The sequence below is a fragment of the Notamacropus eugenii genome, chromosome 1, assembly GCF_028372415.1.
Source record: "Notamacropus eugenii isolate mMacEug1 chromosome 1, mMacEug1.pri_v2, whole genome shotgun sequence".
Lineage (NCBI taxonomy): Eukaryota > Metazoa > Chordata > Mammalia > Diprotodontia > Macropodidae > Notamacropus > Notamacropus eugenii.
The window spans coordinates 246,594,332-246,610,146 of NC_092872.1; the positions used below are offsets into that span (position 1 = coordinate 246,594,332).

At 39.7% G+C, this 15,815-nt stretch overlaps 1 protein-coding gene across 2 annotated transcripts; it reads left to right on the top strand.

Moving 5' to 3' along the window:
* Positions 1–7,617: 7,617 nt before the first annotated feature.
* ZNF22 (zinc finger protein 22) lies at positions 7,618–14,401 on the top strand. Of its 2 annotated transcripts, none has more exons than XM_072628437.1 (3): positions 7,618–7,725; positions 10,039–10,127; positions 12,176–14,401. In XM_072628437.1, exon 3 carries the CDS (start codon positions 12,279–12,281, stop codon positions 12,954–12,956), a length of 678 nt encoding a protein of 225 aa, XP_072484538.1. In that variant the 5' UTR covers positions 7,618–7,725; positions 10,039–10,127; positions 12,176–12,278; the 3' UTR covers positions 12,957–14,401. The 2 variants fall into 2 exon arrangements, with proteins under 2 accessions (XP_072484538.1, XP_072484539.1); XM_072628438.1 differs by having other exon boundaries at positions 7,711–7,871.
* The last annotated feature ends 1,414 nt before the right edge of the window (positions 14,402–15,815 follow it).

A 15,815-nucleotide genomic window follows, 5' to 3' on the forward strand; every position in this document is an offset into this window, starting at 1 on the left:
TTGGTAACCTGGACTCTACCCCATATCCTTTGGCTTTGATGTTTTGCTAGGGCCCAGTAGTCCACCAGCACTGCCCAGCCACCTCCACACCATGCTGTAGTGTGTAACTCTCATCAGTTTCCTTTCTGCTTTGTCTTAGAATGTAAACTCCTCTAGGACAAGGATTGTCCTTGCTCACTTGTGCTTGTATTCCCAGTACAAGCTAAGGTCTGGCACAGGTAAATGCTTAATAAATGCTCTCTCTCTCTCTCTCTCTCTCTCTCTCTCTCTCTCTCTCTCTCTCTCTCTCTCTCTCTCTCTCTGTTTCTCTCTCTCTCCTGTCTATCACAAGCAGCTAGCTGGTGCAATGGATAGGACAGTTAGGTAACAGTTAGCCGAGAGTTAGGAAGATCTCCAATCAAATCTGGACTCAGACACTAACTAGCTGTATAATGCTAGGCAAGTCAATTAACTTCTTTGCCTCAGTTTCCATAACACCCATCGTTTCACAGGGATGTTGTAAAGACCAAATGTAATATTATATTTGTAAAGTGCTTAGCACATTTACTGGCATGTAGTAGGTACTATACAGTGCTTACTTCCTCTCTCTACTCCCTCTTTCTTTCTCTTTATCCCCCTCTTTTCTCCTCTCCACACCCTTCTCTTTTGTGGCAGCCCTTTGGGGCCTTGGCAGCAGCCCCAGCTAGAGCTTATTAAATCTTTCCATAGAAGTAGGAGGGGCTGCCTGCAGACAAACAAAGGGAATGTATCTGCTAGTGGATACTGGTCTTCAATATATAGCCATTTGGCCAAATGGCAAAGCAGCCATTTGAAGCATAGATTTGCTCAAATTTCAAGGGAAATGATTTAGTATGTAATTACTAAATATGTTAAAAGTGAACTTTTAATTGAACAGCCTGAGATGCCGCTGCTGCTGCTCTGTGCAGGGCATTGTGTAAAGCACTTCACAATTATTTTCTCATTTGATCCTTACAACAATTCTGTGAGATAGGTGCTATTATTTTTCCCCATCCCCCATTTTACAGATGAGGAAGCTGAGGCAAACTGAGGTTAAGTGACTTGCCCAAAAGGACACATGTACTGTCTGAGGCTGACTGGATATGAACTCAGATCTTCCTGAGTCCGGCTCAGTGTCCAATCCACTGCGCCACCTAGCTTAGCATAGTGCTGAGTACATAATAGGTGCTTAATAAATGTTTGTCCCTTCCCCACACCCCAACAGATCCTTGCTTTATCACCAGAGGAACTACTGTGTCACTGTCATTAACAGCCAAGGGGCAAACAGCCCTACAACGAGAGCCAAACTGATTACAGAACAATCAGTCTAAAGTCACTGTGAAATTCAATGGTGGCAAGTCAAATGCAATGGAATTCAAAAGGGATAATTATTATTCACTTTTATATGATGTGTTAATTTTTACAAAACAGTTTCCTTAAAATGACTATGGAATATTGACTGGGACAAATATTTTCACCCTTTCTTTACAGTTAAGGAAACTGAGGCTGAGAGGTTAAGTGATTTGCTAAAAATCAGTTAAATGATTCAAATCACTTAAAGCACAGAGCTGAGACTCGAACCCATGTTTCCTGACTCCCATTCCTGTGTTCAATCCATAACAATACCAGAAAGCTATCCCTGGACTGCCCCCTTAGGTCCTCTAGCACACTTACGCATATGCCCCACACCCCAGCCCCCACACTTCACGTGGTGAAAATATTACACACGTACTCAATGTGAAAATGTCCAGGCAGCTACAGCAAGAAGCATTATGCAACCTTGTCAGATGCATAGTAGTTCAACCCCCACCTTTCCTGATGCTTTTCAGCTTTTATTAGACAGGATGTTTTGCCTTGTCCGAAAAGTACTAAAACCATATAAACAGTCAGATTTGAACACCTGTTTTGGGTCACTGGGAAAGTCCAAATCTTTCCTCAGACACTGAGTAACAATGTGAGCATAGGCAAATCACTTAAGTTCTCTGTGCCTCAGTTTCACCATCTGTACAATGAAAAGGTTAAACTCAGGGACCTATCATGTCTCTTCAGCTCTAAATCTGTGATTCTAGGATGCTAATATGATCCCCGTTCCTTCCGCATTCTATCCAGGCTCTTTCTAAATAAGTCCTAATAACATTTCAGTATGATGTGAAAGAAAGAGAAAAGGACATGTCCTCATAACATCCAGGTTTGAATTTTGATTCTAATACTTGATCATCTCATTTTGTGACCTTGAGCAAATCTAACCTCAATTTACTCATCACGTGAGCCAATGATTACCACGTTCTTTTAAAACCTTGATATGCTGGCTAACCAATGTCTTTTAAAAATTATTATTGAGTGATACTGTCTTCATGGGGACAATAATCATGATATTGTCTTCATGGGGACAATAATCCATGCACAGTGTCACATAACAATTTCTATGTGAGTAGGAGCTATTGTTATTAACAAGTGACATTGCTAGTGGGCAGAGTTTTAAGGCAGGGCCACAGCAAATCCAGGGCTGGGAATGTTAAGGGCTTCCTTTCCCAGAGAAGCCAAAGGAAACAGAAAGTAAGGCCTGGGGCCTTCGGTGAACAGAACACATTGTGTGTCCTGGGAGGCTTGATTCACACAATAAAAAACCTCTTATTGCACAAGGGTCAGAGGTTTGTGCTGGAGACATGTGAGAGGTCACACAAGCACAGCTTCATCTCTTAATCATTTCCTCTTAAACAAAGCCCCCGAGACCAAAATAACACCAGCTCCTGCTGCTTATGCAGGACTTTTCACGTTTCCAGGTGCTTCTTATCTTTTTTTCTTCTTTTTTTAAACCAAGTCACAGAAATAAATAGACCACAAGAAAGTTACATTGTCCTGAAAAGAGGGCCCTCTTCCTCTGGGCCTCCATTTCCAGTGCTTGCTGCTCCACTTTGGTCGTAATAGCTGAGCTTTATATAGCATGATAAGGTTTCAAAAGCCCCCATACATACATCAACTCATTTAATTCTCACAGCTACCCTCTGAGCTAGGAGCTATAAGCATTATTATTCCCATTTCATGGGAGGGAGATTCAGAGAGGTTAAGTGATTTGGCCATGATCAGCAGACAATGATACAGAATTTGTACTGTTATTTCCTGACTTGCTCCTGCCAACATACCACATTATTTTTCTTATGGTAAGGCTTTATAATTCCTTGGCCACAAAGAGTTAGCACCAAAGTAGCCAAAACACCCAGAGTTCTCCTGAATATGCCAATTCCTATAGTTGAATAGTGGAAAGACTACGAATTTGGAGTCAGATGACATGATGTAAATTCTCCCTCTGATATAACCTATATGACCTTGACTAAGTCACTTAATTTATCTAGGGTTCAGATGACACTCTATCTCCTACCCAGCATCTTGACACCTCCTCCAATTCTGGAATATACTTTTTCCTCTCCTCTTCTTATTCTTCCTCATGGCAGGGAGGGAGTCCCCTTTTTTTGAAGGTCATTCACCATATTCTTGAACTGTTTACTGATCACTCAATTGCTAGTGCTCTATCTCTTCAATACTTTGATTTTAATTACGTTGTATATATTTTTTGTATTTATTCACTTTATATTTTTACTGTACATATCAATATGTCTGTATGTTGTCTCTTCTATTAGAATATAACTATTCACCAAGATTCAAGTTGGAGTGGAGAGGGCAGAAATGATGGGGATGATCTAGGTTTGCTGTTTAACAAGACAGGAATCACAGTAGAACAGAGAAGCATGGCACGTGGAATAGTGTATAGCCAAACTGGTCAGAGTATTCAAAGGGGAGTAAGAGAATGTTAGAAAGGTAGAGTGGTGCCATTTTGTGGAAGGCCTTGAGTGTGGGGCCAATGAAGGCATTGATTCAGTAAGCCATAGGGACACCCTGTAGGTTTTTGAGGAGGTAACTGATATGACCAGATCCTTGCCTGAAGAATGATAATATCAAAGCAGTGTAAAGAATGGAGTAGAGGCAAGAGCCATTGGAGATGGGACTACCTCTTACAATGTTACTATACTAGTTCAATGTAGTGGTAGAGAGAAGGTGATATATACTTCTTTAAAATGGAAAATGATTCACTGTTATGATCAGTTTCAATATATTAATATTCAATATATTCTTCAATAATATTCAATATATTAATTTTTATTAAGAAGGTGATGATTCCTTGCTTTGTTGGTAGAAATAATGCCACCCTAGGCCAAATCATTGCCAAAGCCCACGTGAAACATTCTATACTTAGGAGCTGGTGACCAAAAGGTGTCCTAGCCACTGGGCCACTGACAAAATGGAACGCTTACCTACCCATGGGGAAAATTGATTTCCACTGGATTTTGGTGGAATATTTTGGGATATTTTCTTGGCTGTTTTACTGGAGGTGATCAGGGGCACAGGAACACCAGGAATCTTTACCCTAGTTTAGAAACATGTTTGCATTATAATAATCATAGCTTGCATAGGCACACCTTTATTTTTCAAATATATTCAAAGCCTTATATTTTTCAAAATTATTTCCATACTCATTTGAGCTTTACAAGATATTAAAACAGAATTTTTAGTTCCATTTTATAGAAACTGAGGCCTAGAAAAATTAAGAACCCATGGCTAATGTAGCTGGTATGTGGCAGGGCCAGGGCCAGAGCTCAGGGCATCTGTGTCCACTTTATAACCCCTCATTCATACCGATACATTTATACAATACTTTGACATCTGCTAAGCACTTTTCATGCTTTTTTCAGTTTAAGCCTTAAAATAGCCCAGTAAGACAGGTATTATACATATTTTTTTCTATTTCAGAGATAAATTGACAACACTATTAAGCAACTTGCCCATGGTCATATTAGGATTCAAACTCTTGTCCTTAGGCCTAATATTCTATCCATTACACCTTACTGCCCTTGCCTTTTAACTCCATGGCATACAGGAATTACTTGTAGTATCACAGAGTTTTAAAACTAGGAGTTTAGAGAACATCTAATCCAACCTCTTTGTTTAACACTTGAGGAAACTGAGGTCCAAGAAGAAGTGATGTGCTTGTGATTAGGTAGTTTTAATTTTGAGGTTACATTTTTACATATGTTAAAAGAGCTGCCAATTAATGTCACTGTTCTCTGTTTCTTGTAATCCCACTTTTACTGGTATTCTCCTGTCTCCTCTACCACAACTGAATGGGCACAAAGTGTTGGCTTAGTAATTCTTCTAAATGAATCTTTAATTTCTCCTCCTACTTCCCTAATTTCTGGTACTAAAGACAAAATGCTCTCAATTGCTCCCTTTTCTGGAAGAATTAAAGGGCACCTTCTTCAATGAACATTTATTAAGCACCTACTATTTGCAATGGAGATATGAGGAAAGGGAAAAGGGAGAAAAAACAGCGTAGGACAGTGTTAGATTCCGAATCAGGGCTTAGGCTCAAATTCTGGCTTTGAAAATGACCAGCTGTGTGATTTGGGCAAGTCATTTATCTTCCCTAGATGGGGCTCTCATTTGTAAAATGATGGGGCTGTATTAGCTGACCTCTAAGGTCCTTCCAGTTATAAATCTATGATCTATGAACTCCTTCATAGATAAAGATGAGATAATTTGAGGAGAGAGAGAGTACTGACATTTGGCAGGATGAAAAAGGAGGAAGGCTTCACAAAGGAAGTGGTATCTAGGCTTAGCTTTGAGAAAAATGAGGAGCTAATTCAGTCGCTAAACGAGACACAGTGTGAGAAACGAGGACCTAAGACTGAACCTGGAGGGAAACCTTAGCTTAGAGAGTGGTAGATGAATGATGAAAAAATAAAGAACCCAGAAGGGAAATAGAGAGGTAGGAGGAAAAAACAGGATAAGGTAGTGCCAGCGTGTGGAGAATGGGAACTGAGAAAAGGCCACTGGATTTAGCAGTTAAGAGATTATTGGTAACCTCTTTTTGATTATTTCCTATTTATTCTGTCTTTATCTTGTATCAGACACTTATTACCTGTGTAACCCCTTTTGCCTCAGTTCCCTCATCTGCAAAATGAGCTGGAGAAAAAATGGCAAACCATTCCAGTATCTTTGCCAAGGAAACCCCAAGTAGGATCATGACGAGTGAGACACGACTGAACATATCTTTGTATATAGAGTTGTTTGCATGTTGTCTTCCTCTACTCCATACCCCATTAATCTGTGAGCTCCTGTAGGGCAGTAACTGTTTTTTGCCTCTCTTTGTATTCCCATGCCTTAAATCACTACTTGACTCTTAGTAGGCAGTTAGCAAATGTTTGTTGACTGACTGTCTGCCTGATGGGTGACTGTTCAGTTTCAGTGGGGTGGTCAAAAGTCAGACTGGAATCAGTTGAAAAGGGAGTAGTGGAAAGGAAGAGCATGAAGTGAGAGCAGAAACTTCCAACCAGAGGAAAGTGCTTAACCTTCTTTGTGTCATGGCAGGGACCCATTTTGCAGTCTTTGGGCTGTTGACTTCTGCTTCAGATAACATTTAAATTCATGAAATAAAGTACATACAAAGTGTTGAGGCTCAGGGGTGCTAGGATCCTGAAACAGCAAACGCCGGGTCCCGCCCAAACGAATTTCTACCCAAGCTTTCTTGGCAAGGTTTATTAGAAGACGCACAGAGGTGGGCGCGACTCTAAAAATCCACCGTTTTGGCCAGACTCTTAAGAAATCTGAGGTTTGGCTGGACTCTTAAGGAATCTGAGCACCTTAATGAAGGCAAGATGGATCTTTTATACAGAAGACTGTGGAAGCAGAGAAGGGGTCTAGGTGGAATTAAGGGAGAGGAGTCTAGGGTTGGGCCAGGTGTAGACTATGAAATGGCAGTTAGTTAACTGGGATGGGGCCAGCAACCTGGGTCTTCTGGAAAAGTCCAGGGGCTTTTCCTTTTTGAGGGTCCAGATCTCATCCCTATCAAAAAGAAACCAATCATATTGAAACTCTGTCATCAAAGTATTAAAAAAAAAAGTTTATGGACCACAGGTAAAGAACCTTTGGTCTAGAGGTTCTACAAAGAAAAAAAGACAGAGGCGACAATGGGCCTTAGCTTGGAGAGATAACAATGTCAAAGTCAAGATTCCTGCCCCTCCCCTGGCGAGGATGGCTAAGATTGAGCCTGTTTAGGTGCAACTAGGGAGTAGCCCATAGAGAGGGAAGGTCCAATCCAGTGAAAAACACCAGGAATCTTTTGTTCTAGACCCGGCTCTGAGAAACCTCCTGGCAGTCGCCTCGCCCCTCTGCCTGTCTTGTATGATTCCACCCCTCTCCTGGTCAGTCACTCAGACTTGATGATAGCTAGCCTTAATAGCTCTCTAAAGCTATTTTACAAATATCGTCTCATTTAATCCTCATTATAGCCCTAGGAGGTCGGAGTTACTATTAGCAAGCATCCCATCTGAGAGGGGGGAAACTGAGCCAGTGTCCAGGGCTGCATTTGAACGGCTTCCAGACCCCAGGTGCAGCGCCCTACCCCCTGCACCACCCAGTGGCTTAAGCAGTGACTGGTGGCTGGGCTCAGTTTTAGATTTAGGAGTCGGAGTCACAAGTCACGTAGGGGAGAGTCCGGGTTAGAACCGGTAGCACTCGGAGATCCACGGGCCTCAGCGGGTTAAAACCATTGAGTGGAGCTTCCCTGGATCCTAGAGGGTCCGCAGCGGAAGTCATGGAGAGGCCTGTCCTGATGACTTCCGGCGAAAGGGGCGGGAGTTGAGCCCGTGGAGCTAGGCCCTGGGAGCTGTGGCGGTAAGTGAGTGGGTCCTCGCGGCCGGGTCTGCGTGGGTCACACTCCACTCCCGCGGCTGCCTTCTCCGGGCTGCCGGATCACCCCCTATCCCCCGGCCTTGGGCCGCGCTGGACCTGGGCCTGCGGGTTCGGGGGCGGGGACCGAGGTACCTCCCACGGGGGCCTGGAGCCAGGCCCTGCGGGGTGTTGTTGTCGGAAAGCTGGGGAAACTGAGTCCTTGCCCCTCCCCCGCCATGCCTCTTCCCCCTCCACCGCTCGTTCCCCCCTTTCCCCAAGTTATTGCCAAGAGTGGGGAGGGAGGGGGGCTCCGCGGTGGGGACGATGGGTCAGAAATAACCATCAGTCCAGTCCGTGCCTGGGGGTGGTGGGATACCCACTCACCCCCCACCCCCCAAAAAAGAGCAAAAAGGGCCTGCCTTTGTATTCAGGGCAAAGTATTAAGAATAACAGCAACAGTAACAGTGGTGGCAGTAGTGTTAATACTAGTAATAATAATGATACAGTAACCATTGTGACTAATAACAGATAACAGTAACAACCGTATTAACGCTGAAAATATTCACCGTAATAATAACGATAATAACAGGAAAATGCTAATAACGCTAATAGCAGTAATAAGTTAAAAAGTAAAAGCGGCGGAGTACAACAATGGTAATAACAGCAACCATAATAGCGGTATTTACAATCTAATTATGATAATATATCATTATAGTATAATATAATATATATTATAGTAATAGCAGCATTTACAGTAACAGTGCTAATATTAGTAACAACGGTAGTAACAGTGATGATGAGAGTGACAATAGTAATAATAATAAATAACTGATAGCTACCGTTTATACAGGACTTTGCGGTTTGTCAAGCACTTTGCAAATGTCATTGCATTTGATCCTCACAGTCCTGGAAGGTGGACATTATTGTCCCCCTTTTATTGGTGAGAGACCTGAAGCAGAGAGAGGTGAAGTGACTTTCCCAGGAGCCATGCAGCCTGTAAATGCCTTGAGACTGCATTTGAACCTGGGCCTTCTTAGACTTCAGTCCCTAGTCCTGGGCTTTCTCTGCCCTTTCAGGGTAGAGATTATTTGATCATTGTTAGTGAAGAACTACGATGTGATGAACAGAGAGATGGCCTCAAAGTCAGGCAAACCTTGGTTCAAGCCCTGCCTCTCCCAGCCTGACTGGATGACCCTGAAGTCCGTTAACCTCTCAGTGCCCCAGGTAGTTCTTAGACTTGAAATTGTGGATCAGGGGCTGCTTGATAGAGCATCAGTAGGAGCTGTGTACATTGAAGACTCATGTCTAAGGGGTCCAAAGGAAATAATGTGATGAGTATGTGAAAAAGAAGGAATGATGGCATCTTAATAACTACTCATTCTTCAGCCTGCCCTTGGAGCTACAAGTTGTTTCCAGGTTTATTTCACACTAGTCTGCACACTTCACTTGCAACAACACTGGACGCTAGATAGTCTAGCTCTTTTGTCCTGCCTCCCCATCCCCACCCTCATGCATTTCTGTAGGTTAGGGATGAGGAACCTGTGGCCTCAAGGCCACATGTGGTCTTCTAGATCTTTGGATGTGGCCTTTTGACTGAGTCCAAGTTTTATAGAACAAATCTTTTTATTAAGGGAATTTGTTCTATGAAGTTTGGATTCAGTCAAAAGACTAGACTTGAGACCCTACAGGGCCACATGTGGCCTTGAGGCCACAGGTTCCTCACTTCTACTAGGCTATTCCTATTGCCTAGAATTTACTCTAGACACCTCTTCCATGAAGCCTTCCTTGATATTGCACAGAGGAAAGAGATCTCTTGCCTCCTCGACCTTCTTTTTTCCTGCATTTCTCCATTGTCACATTCCATCAGTTCCTTTCTCTCTGAGGAGATGGTAAGCCTTTTAAGTTAGTATCTGTCATTTTCCTTCTTTATATTCCCAGTACCTAGCACATAGGTGCTTTAAATGCATGATGAATTGCATTGATAGCATAAGAACAGTGACAGCATAAGAACCTGTCCTTGAGAAGCTTTCACTCTATTCCAATAAAAAATAAGTACATATTACTAGTGATTATTTGGGAACAGAGATGTACTCACAACTGGGGAGACTAGGAAAAACTAGCAAGAAGTAGTAACTGAGGAGAGCTTTGAAGGGAGTCAAGGGATTCTCAAGGGCAGTATTCATGAGGGAAGATAGTGTACACCTAGGCCGCTCAGATGTTTTAAAAGATAGTGATAATGAGTAGAGTAAATTGTCATTGGACTTTTGCATCTGGAGACTGAAGTGAGTAATGTATGATTTCATTTTTTCCTCTCAGTGTACTTTTGTTTGGACTCATAGTCTAGACGCTATATGAAGGTTATGCTACACAACAGGAAGAGAACCAATAATTTTATTCCGCATGAAGTAAGTAATAACTTTAATGTAATCTCACCCTTGGTAATGGTTATGAAAGTTACTATTTTGAACAGATTTGGGAGTTTTTTGAAAAATGTAAAATAAAAATTTTAAACTTTTTATTTTGAGAGATTTTAAAACTTGATGTCTTGAGGCTCTGGATATTTTAAAACCATGATCTGATTTTAACCTTTAAATTTCATGTGACCATATATCATCATCACCACCACCTCCCTCCTATTAAACTCGTCAGTCTTTTTTGTTATTTATTCCCATTGTCTGTTTACTATTCACTACTTCATTGAAGAGCAAAGAATTCTTTGAATAATTACTTCCCTCTGGAAAGCTATTGTACTACAATATTTCTTTTTGAGAGGTATTTCTTTTCTTTGTGATCTTTTCTTACCCAGAAAAAAAACAACACTTCTGATGATTATCAAATGTTTTCAGGATATAGAACACTTACTTATAGAGCAAAATTTGTATTGTTAAGTACTCTAATGTAATTAATAATTTATATCTTTAAGGTTGGGATTGTTGAGGTGTACAAAGAGAAAACATTATGAATCTCTTTTAATCTAATATATTGTTGCATTTATTCCCCTAGGTGAAGAAAAAGCCTAAACTCTAGGTCAGAATCACTCAGGGATAAATAAATATTAGGCACCTATTTATTACTACATGTATGAGTACTGGCAAATTTCAAATACACTTTTTTGTTTGTATCTTCAATTTAATTTTCTTTTTAGAGTAAATTTTAGAGTCTATTCCCCATTACAAAATTAGAGGTGTTTCTCTTTACTATTCCTTTTATTTGGCATAATTTAATTTAGATTTTATTCCTTGTTTCCTTTAGTAAAGTTTTTTTTTATTATGAACTTGGTAATTAATGCAAACATTAAATAAAGAAGAATAAAAAAGAGGATTGTATATGAAACAATATTTATGTATTATTTCTTTTTAATTTTTTTGATGGTCTGCAGCATGTGCTTTTGTCCCCTTCTGAATTCCCTTTGTACTCTTAAAACTGTACTCATACTTTTAAAAAATCTAAAATCTATACCTCTTTCTATTAAGTAATTTCTCTTTCCCCGAAAGAAGCCATTCTACAGCCCCTCTAAAAATAAATGATGGGTATAGTTAAACACAATAAAACTATCTACACCTAGCTAAAAAACCTCTGTCTCATTGTGTACCTCTAGGCCACCACCTATAATTAAGAAATGAGTGCTTGTCTTATTATTGGTGTTTGGATGTCATCATTGGTCACTACACTGATGTGCATTCAGATGTTTTTCAAAATTATCTTTATATTATTTTTGTCATCATGTAAATTGCCCTGGTTCTGTTCACTCTATATCAGTCTATATAAGTCACCCCAAGTGTCTATGAATTCTTTATACTGGGCATTTCTTAAGACACAATAATATTCCATTATATTAATATATCACAGTTTCTTTAGCTAGTTTCCAATTAGGGGGCACTCGTTTCCAATCCTTTGCTCAAATGAAGAAAAAGTGCTGCTACAAATATTTTTATATTCATTTTGCTCTGGCTTTGACTTCTTTTGTGGTCTAGGCCTGGTTAAGTGGTATTTCTATGTAAAGATTATGTACAGCTTAATGACTTTTTGAGTACAGTTCCAAATTGTTTCCTGGAATATTTAGAGCAGTTCAAAGCTCCATTACAGATTTACTTTCCTCTCCACCTTTTTCCATTTGCAAGTGCCCATGTTGTCAGAATAGAAAAAAGACAACTACAAATGCAGTTAGGATTTTGATGTGGTGATCGTCTTCAGGATTTCAGTTCCTAGGACTTTGTCTAGTAGCAGGGAGTATAGAATTCACAGATGTTTTTCACATATTTGTCTTTGCACTTGTTGATGTCTAATGTATTTTTCTGTTATTGTAGACAAATTTTGATGTTCTCATTGGGCAATGAAGTAGGATTGGCTTACACTGTGGCATTCTCAAAGAAAAATTACTGCTGGATAGTTTTCTTCTTTATTTCTTTCTAGCAGAGAAATTAACTAATAGCTGCATATTTTTTTCTTTTAGAAAATTATGTGTTTTATTTTCTTACAAAGAAAGTGAAACAACATTGGATCAAAGAGGAAAACAATAGAAAGTACTCAGCAGGACTATTTTTAAACTCTCCAGGATGCAGTTAGGAAGATCCAAAGGAAATATTTCCCGAAGCCCAAGCCAAGGAAAAACCTTTGAGAATCCGTGTAAGATAGCACGGCAGCGGAAAAGATGGGGAATGTCTTCCTGCTATGATACAGGTTTCAGTAGATTTAGAAACAGCCTAGAGGAGAAACCATATAAATGTACTCAGTGTGAGAAAAGTTTCAGTCAGAGTTCAACTCTTTTTCAGCACTTAAAAATCCACACTGGAGAGAAATCCTATAAATGTGCTGATTGTGGAAAAAGCTTCTTTCAGAGCTCCAATCTCATTCAGCACCGACGAGTCCATACTGGAGAAAAGCCCTATAAATGTACTGAGTGTGGAGAAGGATTTAAACAGAGCTCAAATCTCATTCAACATCAGAGAATTCACACTGGAGAAAAGCCCTATCAGTGTGATGAATGTGGCAGATGTTTCAGCCAGAGTTCCCATCTTATCCAGCATCAGAGAACCCACACGGGAGAGAAGCCCTATCAGTGCATTGAATGTGGTAGGTGCTTTAGCCAGAGCTCTCACCTTAGTCAACATATGAAACTGCACAGAGAAGAGAGACCTCTCAAAATCCGTGGCAAAAATACCAGGATGAAAAATCGTTTGGTATCAAGTTGGAGAATCCATACAGGAAGGAAGTCAGTATCTTTGCTGTGCTAAACCAGAGACACCACTCAGGCCTGCTTTAATAAAAATGAAAAAAAAACCTACCACTCTTGTCCCCACCACTACCCTCCTTGCCACCCCCTTCCTTTCCCGAATCTCTGTTCCTCTACCCCTTCCTACCCTCACCCAACAGAAAATGATTTAACTTTAATTGGGATTTATTGTGAGTTTGTTGATATTTAAGGTGAAGGACTTGCTATCATCATCCTTTGGTTTGATGGTTTTTCACCTACAAATTTTCCTGTGGTGCTTTTAAAGTTTGATGCAATGAGAAGGTACATGAATATGTCAGTCATTGAGTTTTAGGATTGGTCAGACATTGTATAAAGTAGAAGGGAAGGGAAGTTAATTCCATTCAAAGAATTGATGGATTAGCTTTTGGGTGTTTGGAACACCTGGGTTTTGTCCTTGTTGTATTTGATATATTTTCAAGTGCTTAACATGTAGATTTATTATAAAAACTGAAGATGCATACAAACATAGATTCAAGCTCATTTTTAATCAGTGGAGAGCAATTTAATCAATGTTGGATTAAAGGTTTTCTGTTCCCGTTATTATGCTTTATCATTTATTAGTACAAGACTGTAATAGAACCTCTAATTTTCATCGCTTCCTGAACTCTCCTCAGCAGAAGACATAATAGCTGAAGTGAGAGCTAGTGTTCATAGGACTTAGGCATTTAAATGATTGTACTAACAGTAATCATGCTTTCCCTTTTATTCAGAGATAATGCTATTAACCTACAAATTACTAAGTCAGTCACTTGAATTTTTTTCGGGAATGGTGCTGCATTTATTCTGTTCATCCATACTCAGTTCCCTGGATTACCTCTCTTGTGTCCATGGGCATGAATTATTAAGACCAGGGTTATGAAGTAGTCTATATCCGCTGAACAGAATGAAGATCTACCGGCACACATGACTTTGGCATCAGTAACACTGTGCTTTCAGCTAACCATTTGAACTCATGAGCTCCTTGTAGTAAAAAGAAAGTTATAGCATAACAAAATATCTGATGCTCTTATCTAATCTGTTAACTATTTGCTTGTGTGCTTGCTAATTAAAAACATGATTTGCAACGAGTCTCCCTGACTTCAACTTTAAGAACTTTAGAAACCTTGATCTTTTAAAGCAAGTTTTCTCAACAGTTGCAAAAGCCATTAACTTCTAGTTTGGGTACAATTTAGCTCCTTCTTTGAGATAAGTCCATTGCTTTCTAGATCACAGTTAACATTTTAGAAGTCCAGGAAAACCTGTTTCTGAACTTCTGAGGGAACAGTGTCATGTTTCAGACATCCTGGCCAAACTTAAGCTCAGGGTTTTGGTTCCTATTGGATGCCGAGATTCTCATAATTTTCTCTATCTTTTGTAATCATTTCTGATTCTACTGTGCTAATGACAGTTCTCTGTGAAATAAAACAATATTTTATACAATGCCAACCTTTGTTTTTTAAATGCTCATTTTTCAGTTTCTGGTTTTGTCCTTTTCTACTGTCTAATTAACTGTCCAGGGGTCTTTGGTCCCTCCTACTCACCCAACCCTCAGCTTTTTGAGTCTTTATGATTCCATCCAAAAATGAGGTTAAATGCCTTTATGTTCTAGTTTGTTTCCTTTTGCCTAGTCAGTATCAAAGTGCCATATATGTTCCTTCAGAGAATTCTGAGGGATATCACACTGACCATATCAGCCATTATAATTACAATCCCTTATACAATTACTTGTACAATTAAAATTACTTGTGTAATTATTTCAGTGGCCCATATCTCTATGATGTCCTGCTCTTCGAAGGGAAATGACTGGTAAAAAAAAAAAAATGTTCTGCCATGTAATATAATGAGTATCTGATGTAGAGGTGTTAAGCTAGATGACTGAATCTTTTCATCAGTCATGTTAGGTAATTTTTGCATTGGGTGGGATATGAAAATAGATTTCCAAGGTCTCTTCCATTTGTACATTCTGTAAAAGTACAAAAGCCTAGGATATAACACTTGTTGATAATCTGTGATGGAAAAGTTCTGCTCACCTTCCACATAATTCTATAATTCAATTTGTTTTTTATGTTAGATGAGAGTTCTAAATGCAAATCTTGTAATAATGAACATTTTTTGCCTTTTCTCCTTAGTCTGTCAACAACTTGATGACTGACTTGTTCATAAAGGGATACACATGATCAGTGTTAAAAAGAGTGTAAATGACTTCCTGTCTTCATGGGAACAAAATTCCTATAATTAATATTCCAAATTAAATTTTTTTTGTAAATAGGTCTAGAACTAGAAGGGACTTCAAAGACCATCCAGTTCAATGCCCTCTGTCAGTTAATAGAACTTAAAATCAATCTAGGGAGATGCAAAGAGAAAAACAAATAAAACCAAAACCACTCCCTATCTTAAAGGAGCTTACAGGCTATGGAGTCCCTAGGTCTTTGGGTTCACAAGAAAGAGGTAAGAGGGCTCTGGAAGGTCTCCATTGAAGGTCAATTTTCTATCTCCTACCCTGAATACTCCATGGACATCTGAAAAAAAATGATTTAGGTATGCCTTGTGTTTAAATTTTCCTGAAAGTGAACACCAGGGTCCCTAACTCCTACAGAGGTACTGAGGGTACAGTATAGGAATTGAGTATGGGACAAACTTTTTTATCTTGCAACACAACAACATGACATAAAGAATTCACAGGCACTCGTGAACAAAGCATTCAAATACATCTCATTAGAATTCTTCACTCACCCAAAGCAAAGACACTTTAGGAGATTTCTGTGTGCACATATACATGCTTGCACACATGTGCACACAGAGAAAACAAAAAGTGGAGCTGATTCAATCGAAGTCTAGAAGCTTTTTTCCCAGACTTAGC